This window comes from Triticum urartu, chromosome 6 (assembly GCF_003073215.2).
Source record: "Triticum urartu cultivar G1812 chromosome 6, Tu2.1, whole genome shotgun sequence".
In the NCBI taxonomy this organism is placed as follows: Eukaryota; Viridiplantae; Streptophyta; class Magnoliopsida; order Poales; family Poaceae; genus Triticum; species Triticum urartu.
The window spans coordinates 575394004-575405116 of record NC_053027.1 but is presented as its reverse complement, the minus strand read 5'-3'; the positions used below and the strand labels follow the sequence as shown (position 1 = coordinate 575405116).

The 11113-nt window shown below is 43.1% G+C and overlaps 1 protein-coding gene and 1 long non-coding RNA gene across 2 annotated transcripts; one reads left to right on the top strand and one right to left on the bottom strand.

The window, feature by feature from the left end:
• The first annotated feature begins 971 nt into the window (after positions 1–971).
• On the top strand, positions 972–1611 carry LOC125517106 (probable E3 ubiquitin-protein ligase ATL44). Its single transcript, XM_048682297.1, has one exon. It carries the CDS (start codon positions 972–974, stop codon positions 1584–1586), a length of 615 nt encoding a protein of 204 aa, XP_048538254.1. The 3' UTR covers positions 1587–1611.
• A 592-nt stretch (positions 1612–2203) lies between these two features.
• On the bottom strand, positions 2204–9229 carry LOC125515674. Its single transcript, XR_007287092.1, has 3 exons — positions 8906–9229; positions 8554–8791; positions 2204–4507 (listed from the first exon to the last, which is right to left on the bottom strand). It is a non-coding gene; the product is annotated as an uncharacterized LOC125515674 (long non-coding RNA).
• Positions 9230–11113: the final 1884 nt, after the last annotated feature.

Here is an 11113-nt window from a genome sequence, read left to right as displayed (position 1 = left end):
GAAAAAACCTTGACAGAGCTTGTCAATCTTCTTCCCAACCGAGGAAGGGGGTGAATTGCTTAATTTATTGATTCTTATTTATTGTATACAATCATGATGATCCAATGGCTACAGACGCGTGAGATCGAGAGGAGCGTGAAAGAGTGGCACACCTTAGCCAACTGGGCGTGTGGAACTGGATGAGAGGGCAAACTAGACAGGCGGGTGGCTAGGCGCGTGGAGGAAACCGGCTACTGAGAAATCCCTGTCGACGCGGCTCATCAGGTGTTCTCTGACAGCTAGGACATGCTTGATAGAACGTGTAAAGATTTAACAAGGGTAAAATGTGGCAGAATTATCATGAATGGATCAAACCTATTAATAAGTAGGGTAACTTTCGTTGAAAGTATCAAAATAGGGGGCAAATAATGGAATTTACTCAAAAGTTAATATACACCCACCACGTGGGGGAAATGCCCTTTGATTCCTAGGTGTATATACATCTCATACGAGGGGAAAAATGGACAATTAAAAAAAAGTCAAAACAGTTTGGAAGTTTTGTACAATAAACTTGACTTTCTTTTGCACTACTAGTATATATTTTTTTCATGAATAGAAAACCAGCGTTGACTTTAGGGCAGAAAAAAAACTATTTGCTATTATACGTCACTATTCACATTATTTTGACCGATTTTTTTCCTTTTTGAAAAGAAGTCAACGAGAATTTTTCTTTCTATGACTTTTTTACGAGTACAATGGTAGGTCAAGTTTATTTCAAAAATATATTCAGAATTTATTGAATTTTTATTTAATTAGTAATGTTTTTCCCATATAGGATGTATATAAGCTCCACTAGACCAAAATTTCCCCTCCACGTGGATGTGGTGGGGTGTGTCGTGTGTGACCGTCGACTATATAAGCTCCACTAGTAGACACTAGAGAGATCAAGAGCAGCTCGTGGCACTTCACTCACTGCTTCGTCACTGACCGCCATGCGAACTCCAGCGAGCCTTGCCCACTCTAGCTCTAGCACCGCCGCCGCCGCCCCCAGCCCAGCTGCCTCCTCATCTTCACCGTCGGCACCGGCGGCCATGATCTCCATCGACCCCAACATGGTGGTCATCCTGGCCTCCCTCCTCTGCGCGCTCGTGTGCCTCGCCGGCCTCGCCCTCGTCGCGCGCTGCACCTGCCGCCGCGCCCGCCGCTCTTCACCGTTCGCCGGCAATAGCATCACCATGACCTTGCCTCTTCCTCCCCGAGGCCTGAAGAAGAAGGCCATCGACGCGCTCCCCGTCACCGCAGTGAAAGAAGGGCACCAGCTGGAGGAGCAGTGCGCCATCTGCCTGGCCGACCTGGCCGCCGGGGAGGAGCTCCGGGTGCTGCCGCGGTGCGGCCACTCCTTCCACGTGGCCTGCGTCGACGCCTGGCTCCGAACATGCGCCACCTGCCCCTCCTGCCGCGCCACCATCCACGACTCGTCAACCTCCTCGTCCTCACCGCCGCTCCCGGCGTCGGGCCGGTGCCGGAGGTGCGGAGCGGCCTGTGACGGCGACGGCGTGGCCGCTTCTGCTTCTGCTGATACGGACGGGAGCAGCTTCTTGCCGTAGCTTAACATCGATCCCAGTTGCAAACCTGCAATGGTTGTTAGTGCAATTCAGTTTAGCTTTGAATTGCCTATATATATATATATATATAGTGAAAGAAAGAAAATTAGTGTGCTTCAGTGGTAGAGCTATGAATTGTACGTATGTATTCGACAAAATATTTAAAATAGTATATTCTCCAGTTCGATCAGCTACTTACACATGCATGGTGCATTAAGATTGAATGGTACACTTTGTATCGAGTTACCACGCAGACCAGTGTTACATTGATTGATGATGTACCGTTGTACAACTACGAGCAACTGAGCTACTCACCTAGTAATAGGTCACGTAGTACAGCTACTACTACCTTCTTCCGGGTTTACCGGTCCCTCTTGCATTTTGGTTCGAAGTTTAATTATAGATTCTAGAAAAAAATATAATTTATATGTACACAATTAATATAATGAAAAACTTCTTTCAAATACAAATCTATCAATATAGTTTTTATTGCATACAACTTATATTTTGCGAACCAATTCTAAGGTCAAAATTTAGCATAAATTACTAAGGGAACTAATAAGCCAGGACGGAGATAGTAGTAATTATGCTGGTAGCTCTGCACGTTCTCTGGTCAAAAAAAAATGAAATCTTCAGCTTTAATTTTTGAATGGAGAGATGAGACGCATATATAATTGGATGGAATGTATGATTCGCGCTAGCTAAGCTAGTGGCTAGTTCACCGGGACCAGGAGGAGGAGGAGATTCTCTTTTGCTGCTGGCCGGTCCTTTACATTTGCTGAATCTTTTGCTGCTGGCTATTGGGTTTCAGTTGACCTCTGAAAGCAACAAAGAAAAAGAGACGGAGGCGACAGCAGTTCAGTTTTGAGCCGTTGCAAGTGCGACACCATCAATCCCATTACAGCACAGCACAGTGCCACAACATCTCCCAGCCCCTGGTTTCATCCACCACTTGAGAATATTAATCATACACCGCATCAAATTGACAAAGGTGTAACTTTTGTTTTACAGCACAGCCCAATACATATGTATATTTATTAATTGGAGAACATAACCCCTCAAAAAACATTTTGAGAGTTTATATACATAGCTCAAAGTTTATATTTTACAAGAAGTAATTCACATGCTTCCTCCGCGGCGGCTCCCCCGACTGCTAGCGCATATAGTGGGCAATAACTCGTTAATTGTTCATGTTTGCCATCCATGGTCTAGGGCCATTTTGTAAGATTGTATGTACAATTTTCTTCTTTTATTTGTTGTCCAATTTAATATTCTATTCTTACTTTTCTTTTTAATCCTTTTTGCTTTATTTTTCCTTTTTTCATCGATCCTTTTCCATCTTTTTGTTTTTCTGTTTTTCCTCTTTATGAATATAAATATTTTGGCAAAGAGATGAACATTTTGTAGTATGTGAACTCTTTTGAAAATTACACGAACATTTTCCTTAAAATGTGCAAATAATTTTCATAAAATTACATGAAAATTTCGTAATAATCCAAACATTTTAAAAAATTAACACTTATTTTATATGAAACTTCTCTAAAATTACACAAACATTCAGCTCCAAACAAATACAAAATATTTTTGAAGGTTGAATATTTTTTAAGTACCATGAACATTTCAGAAAATTCAATGATTTTTTAAACGCTAATCACATAAAAAATTAAAATATGCGTCGACACTTAAAAGAACTTTCACATTTTTCTGTCTTATTAGCTGATTATATAAGTACAAACAATAATTAATTTGGATATAAAATAATAAGTGAAAAAACATAAATATTTATGGGCCGCAACAAGTCCGCCCATTAACATCAGCTGTACACAGTTCTTTCGCTCGCCTGGTATGGTATCAGTTTGGAGGGCTCCTATCAGACGCATTACGCATCAAATTACCGGCCAATTTCTCAGGATAATGCATGACTGGGCTTGCCCATTGTGGTCCTATAGTAGAGCGGCTATTGTAGCATTTGATTATTTAAAATTTTCCAATTTAGTTTACCGAAGAACATCTACAAAAGAATCAATACTGTTTTTGAATTAGCATTTCTTTAAACAAGTACACTTTTCTTGAAAGCACGAACATTTTTAAAAATAAATAATTTTTAAATAATTGATTTTTTTAAATGTAATCATTTCTTCCAATTTGTACAATATATTAAAACATTCAATACTCCCTCTGATACATATTAATTGTCACACAGGGATATTCTTTCAAATTTGTGAACATTTTCGGAAACATGATTGTTTTTTGAAATATGTGAGAATATATTGATGATGGTTACAATTTTTGAAAATATGATTTATTTTTGTAATACATAAAGCTTTTATGAAATACGAACAACTTTGAAGTTGTGAATAAGTTTTGAAATGGGAATATTTTTTGAAATTTCGAAAAATATTTTAAACACAAAACATTTTTGAATTTTTTTTGAAATTCTAAAATTAATAATATTTAGGAACATTTTCTAGAATGGGAAGTTGTTTAAAAGAAAAAAATGAAACGGAAGAAAACCGGTAAAAGAAACAACAGGAAACAAAAAAACAGGACTTGAACCGGTCAAGAATATAGAAGGTTCCCAAAACCGGAATGATGGTCCAATTCTCCTAGCATTAAATGGTCGGCCCAGCTCGATAGCTTCTACACGACGCGCCGACTATTTTGTGCAATATGAGTCATATACTATTTGCCATCAGCTTGTTTGTTCGTTTGTTTCTGGGTTGAGTAGTGTTCTCTTGTCTGGCCTTGTTGTGGCGGTTGATTGAAATATGAATTGGGACACATGTGACCACGCAATGCAAACCAGATGGTCAACCACTGACAACCGAGGACAACTCTCTGAGCAGCTCATTTGTACCGAGCTTAGAAAGAACAAAGACCAAAAGACCGTGAGAGCACTGACCAAAGGACCCCCCCCCCCGGCCCTGCATGGATGAACCAGTCAAAATCATGAGTAGAATCAGAATAGACACCTCCATTAATTGTGAGAGCTCTAAAATTAGGAAGCATATTAAATGTAAAGATTACACATCTCTTTTGTTAGAAACCAGGTGGGCTCAAACTCCATTTTGTACTATCAATTTTGGGATGTTTACCGTTGGCCGGGTCACTCCCACTCAGGGTTCAAATGTTCCGAAATTTCAGTAATATAGGTGGTATCGAAATTTTTGTAACCTTGAAAGTACGTGCAACACTAAAACTTAGTTCAAGCCAACTTGAAGTTATGCTAAATTTCCTTTAAAATCCAAAAGAAAATTTGGAATTTTGATATTTTGAGAAGGTCCTAGATCTTCATGTTACCAAAATTGTCAACCTTGCCCCCACATGTAAATTGACCCGTACTCGGGCCATCTTAATTACGTTCAACATTCAATTTAAAGTCTAGTTTCTCCACAAACCGATCTTCTGGAGATCCATGACAGATATATATACATTTTACATCTTAAAATAAATAAACACATTTTTGGGGTTTCAGTTTTGATTATCCACATACTCCCGTATAGTGGTTAGTTCATGCAATCTACGTACAAACTGATATTACAAGAAGGTGAATAAATTACCTAAGTATGTGTTGTCTGAACGGTACTGTCCATTGGATCAACTTCGTAGTGCACCATTTTCTGCTACACCGTGTGCCTAGATGGTTTCTCTTCATATTAAAAAGTAAATCATGTTGTGCCCCCGAAAAAGGGACAAAACTATATATTGGGCCGCACCCAATGCACCATCATCTTAAAACAATCTCCAAGCATCATGAATGAATGAATTTCAATGCTATTTCAGCATATAGAGCGTGCAATTTTTTTGTAGACGTCAAACTTACACAAAATAGTACTCTTTCAAAAAAGAATGAAACATTATGTCATTTGTGTCTTGAGCAAACTTACAGAAAAAATCATGTACAAAACAATATACACATAGCAATCTTTTGTTTTGGTCGATTAAATTTTTGTTCAAACTTACAAAAAACATAGAACTCATTTTTTATACATATCAATTTTTTGTCTTCCAAACTTGAAAAATGTTTTCAAAGTTTCATTTGCAAACTTATACGAAACAATTTCATAGCAAGTGCATTTACTTTGTGACCATATATTGAGAAATGTTTTCAGAAGTTCCACTTGACAATTTTTTAGCACACATTTGTTTCATTCGATTAATATTTTGTTCAAAGTTACACACAAGATATCCATAGAGAGTGCATAATAAAGTATAAATAAGTACAATTAATCATCCATAAACAACTAATGTTTGACAATATTTACTGAACATGTTCAATCCCCTGTGGGTTTTGCTATTTTCCGATGAACAAACAATATGACAACTTTTGTAATACCAATCACACTTGATTGTTCTTGTCTAATCTCATTTTGTAAAAACCAATTTAATTGATCAGGCATCTTATTTTCAGTAACCCTCATGTAAAGGCGACATGTGTTTGAGCCATTTACCAAATGCATACGTTGAGTAGATTTTGTTTTACAACCGAATTGTTGGTTTTTGTTCAACTCAATACTATAGCATGCGTTGGCACACAAGTCTAAAAAAACCTAGAAAGTAACTTCGGTGCAAGCTTGCTAGGGACGCGGGGATTTGTGGCCTGGACTCCAAGATGCTCAGGTGCGCAATCAAAAACAAATCTGAAACTTTTTGGCATCCAAGATGCTCGGATGCGCAATGTGCGTGCAAATTTTGAGGGGGTCATGGAAACATAACCAAATTTGGGCCTTGCATGGCAGTCCTAATCCTACCATTGATTGCAAAAGGTGGGCCTCACCTATCTTCCACGTTGTTCACACGTGCGTGTGACTTGCAAAAAAGGGCGACCACGTTAGCTTGGATCTAGTTCCATGCGATGATCACAGGCTTTGTGTGGTGGTAGTCCCTCTTGATCACCCAAAACATCTTTAGTGAGCAAAAGCGTGATAGAAACCCGGACTGGAAACCCATCTTTATTATGGTGCTCAACATGGTAAACATTAACGACATGAGAGAGTGAGCCCTTCTTGTACAAGCTTAGCAGTTGCCGAAGCATGATCGCGCAGACCGACTGCGCCATCAAGCGTGAGGTGATGATGGGGTACTTGGCGGTCTTCAATCCACACTCATGCACCATCGAGAGGGGTTTGAAAGGGGAATTGACTGGTGAACAGGCGGAACATTAGGTAGTTGCACTCCTTTTAGCCGACGGAATTAATGCCATTAATTGCAAAAGGTGGCCTCGCATATCTTTGACTATGATCATGACGACCCTTGGAAGGATGCATGTCACAAGCAACAAAAAGAAGGGGGCGTAGGTCGTGTGAGATTGGATCCATTCCATTCCAGATCGCATCTCAACACAAAAAGAAGGAAGGACATTGAAACACAGACACGTGAGTCTTGCCGGAGTGGGCGGTGGAGGCGCTGAACTAGGCCGTGAGGCCATGGATGATGTTTCGGTGTGGGATGACGTTGTTGAGGTGACGCAGGTGCTCCTCTGTCTCCGCCACCTCCTCGGACGTGACGCAGAACGTGGTCCTCTTGTTGCTCCGGCGTTGCTGTTGTGCATACCACACGCGATGATATAAGAATATTTGACTGACAGAACGCCAGAGGATGACACTCACTGGAGATGGAGAGGTATGGGAGAGACGTACGTTACCAGTTCAGAGTCTCTATCGTTCTCCACATGATATGTTCACTCTATCTGTCTCTCTCGTGTTGTATTCCTTTTGTTGCTGTCACACGCTTCCAGACCAGCATGGAACACAGTAGGACAGTAGGCCCACCTTTTGAAATTAATGGTAGGAGGCAAGATCGCTTTAATTTAAGATTTCCAAATTTATGTGCTAGGAATACATACTCATTACCAGCATATGTACTACTTTAGTACAACCATTAAAGTAGTATCTATGGTGGTAATGAATATGTATTCCTAGCACATAAATTTGGAAATTTTTAATTAAAGTGATCCAGCCACCTACCATTAATTTCACAAAAAGTGGGCCTACTATCATACTGTGTTCTACGCTGGTGCGGAACTGAGTGAGACCGATAGAGTGGATAGATCACGTGGAGGCCGATCGAGAGCCTGAACAGGTAACATACGTCTCTTCCATCCCTCCCCACCTCTACTCAGTGTCATCCTTTGGTGGTCTATCGGTTAAATCTTCTATCTTACCACGCGTGGTAGGCACAACAGCAGCGCCGGAGGATGGAGTGGCTGCCGAGCAGCAGGAGGCCCACGTTCTGGTTAACACCCACAGAGGTGGAGGTGATGGAGGAGCACCTGCGTCACCTCACCAATGTCATCACACACTGCAACATTGTCCAGGACATCGCGGCCAAGTTTAGAGCCTCCATTGCTCGCTCCGGCAAGAACCCCGTCGAGTACAAACCCGAACGAAGGTATTATGTATTATTCGTCACGGGCATTGGCAAGTTCTCCTTTCAAACGTTTTATATGTTCCTTCTCCATTTACTCATGCCAGGCAGCTCCTCGCGGGCCGGGCAAGACCATCCTTTTGATCTGTTCTACATTTTTAGATGTTTAATATTCACACTTCCTTTTGGGTTCCAATGGCGTTATTGAGTTTTGGGATCAACTTATATTTAGTTGCAATCCATTCACAATAAAATGGTTGGGAATCGTTTTTACCTTTTCTTTGCACTCATTTTGGGCGTGATCAACACTCATTGTTGATCCGACAGCTCGAAAGTTCAAATCAAGAATTTTGAAATTTTCATCTCACTTCATATTAGGAATCAATTCATCCATACTATTATCTCACGCAATCTATGGAGGGACCTCGCACCGATATTTGGGCAGTGGTGGTGGTTCTACCTTAGGACCTTGACATGGTGTGTTCTCTAGCACTGTTGCGATAAGAGGTGGAGGACCTCATGTTGGGGAATGTAGTACAAAATAAAACTTTATCTCACACCTACATGCATGCAAGGTAAGAGGCTGGGAGATGGGGCTACTGACCTCGGGTCGGAAGCCAGCCGGTTTGTCGAGGCGGTCCACCAGGGCGGATAGGAATGGGATGCGAGCATGGGATCCTGTCAAAATTGACGAAGATGCGAGGCAACAGCCACTGGAGATGCTGCTTGGTGGTGGCGGCTCGCGGATCTAGCGAGCGAGCATAGCAGGCGAGGCGGGGACACGCAGGATCCGAAGGCGCGGTCCTCGGCAAGCGTCGGTGCACCGGATCCAGGGCGGGGATCTAGGGGACGATGATGGCGACCGCAAAATCGAGCAGCAATGGTAGTTAAAAGAAGAGAAGTAAAATCATGGAAGGAAAGGGAGGGGAAGAGGAGGACGGGGCATGGAGGCTCACCGGCAAGGTGCATGGCAAAGGTGGGGCAGCGGTCTTCGATGGAATCCGTGACTCGATGGTGAGGAAGGCATGGGAGGAGCTCCGCGAGGAACGGGGGAATTTCAAGGTCCCTCGGGTCCAGATCTAGGCTCGGTGGCCATCTAGAAGATGGACCACATGGGGCCTCGCATTCATTCGATTAGACACAGACCGTGCATATCTGGCGTGCGGTGGCTGCTGTTGGCTGCGTGGGGCAGCAGCGTAGGCGGAATCATGTGGCAGCCACTTGGTGGCTTGGTGGAGGACAAGGGGCGGCGGTGGGATGGTTGGTTGTGGAAAAATAGGGTAGATGCTAGGGTTTCACCATTTTAGTAAGGGTTGCCCTTCCTTATATAGCAGAGGTTGGGGTGGTATTTGGGTAGGTGTCGGAGTGCTTGGGCAGGCTAGATGGGCTTCTTAGAAGAGAGGAGAGATGGGCTGGCCCAAAGAAATCTTTGTTTTGCGAACTTATTATTTATTTAACCCCAGCTATTAGTTCCTCCATATTCAAACATTCTGGTATCAAACCAATTCCGATTTGGACAATTTTTTTTGTTTAGCCTTTATATACTATAACAAGACCACAAACATACGACTGTTTGAGAACATTTATTTCAAATTTACAAAAATAATTTTTAAATGGTATAACACGGTCATGTGCAAAGTATCGGCTGAGTCTCAAGTAGAAGGTCAAAGCAATAGGGGGACTTATAGACCTTTCGAGAGAAGCATCAATAGAAAATAGGGCTAAAGGTTTAACAAAATATCTGGATAATCTGGTACAAAGTCAACGTGCTTCCCATGCAATGTTGAAGATGTCATCATGATGGTAAACTAAGATAATAATCAATTTGATAATTTTAAGAAAACTCAGGCCTTTACAATCGTTCCCTCTCAACAAGGATCACGTCCCGAGATCCAACTGAGACATGGGTCAAGGGGGAAATGCAAGCGGAGAAGACCTCTCATGTTGGTTGGTGACTTCAATCTTATCAGGTTGCCTTCAGACAAGAGCTCTATGGATGTGGATCGCACGCGCATGTGGTTATTTAACGACTGCGTTATGGACTTGGCGTTGTGTGAAATAGCACGTCTAGGGGTTAGGTTCACGTGGACGAACTAACAAGCAGACCCCATCCAGAGTGTGCTGGATCGAGTCCTTGTCTTGGCCCAATGGGAGCTCATGTTACCATTGTGCTCGCTCAAGGCGGTCACTACGATTGGTTCTGACCATGCCCCTTTGATGTTATCCTCAGGGGAGGAGGCCCCTTCACGGCCTCATCGGTTCCATTTTGAACCATCCTGGCTGCTGCTTCCGGGCTTCGTGGACATGGTCAAGTGTCGTTGGCTCGACGTTGCGGCCTCCCCAGCACGTATTTTCTGTGTTGTGGATGTTTGGTACCACTGTGCCAAAATGGCAAGACAGTTCATGCGGGCTGGGGAGCCAACTTGGGCGCAGAGATTAGGGCCTAGAAAGGGGTGTTGCTGGAGCATATTCAGGCCCTGGATGAGCGCGCTGATGGCGTTGGTCTGGTGCCCGATGAGTGGATCCTCGGGTACTCCCGGGAGGCCTCGTTTATGAAGATCTACAAGGGGGAGGAGCTTTTCTAGCAACACGGAGGTGGCCAAAATTGGCTTCTCAAGGGCGATGGTAACACCGCTTACTTCCAGGCGATCGCCAATGGTCGTCGGTGTAAGTGCACCATCCCGTGCCTCTGTAAGGGAGATACCCTTCTGGAAGAGCGGGAGGACATTCGAGTACACATCTACTCCTTCTATAAGGGGCTCTTCATGGCAGAAACCCATGGGGGGTGTCCCTTGCTGAGGACTTCTGGCCTCCTGAGGACAGGGTCTCTGATAGCGCGAGAATGGAGAATTGATTCTCCCATTTTCGCCCAACGAGGTGGGGAGGGGCATTGCCTCCATGAATGTGGGGTCAGCCTCGGGCCCGAATGGCCCCCCAGTAGCTTTCTTCCAGAAGTTTTGAGATGTCCTACAGCCGGTCATCATGCCTATGTTCCACGAATTTTATATTGGAACATTTGACATGTCCCGGATAAATTATGGGGTCGTATCCCTTATCCCCAAAGTAGTTGGGGAGACGGTTATCCGACACTTTAGGCCGATCACAGTGATTAACGTGCTTGAATGGATCTTTGCAAAAGTGTGTGCCACTCGCCTGGCTCCCAA

What these genes read in the sequence shown, in the direction of transcription:
- LOC125517106 (XM_048682297.1), top strand. Translation starts at nt 972, where the DNA reads ATGCGAACTCCAGCGAGCCTTGCCCACTCTAGCTCTAGCACCGCCGCC.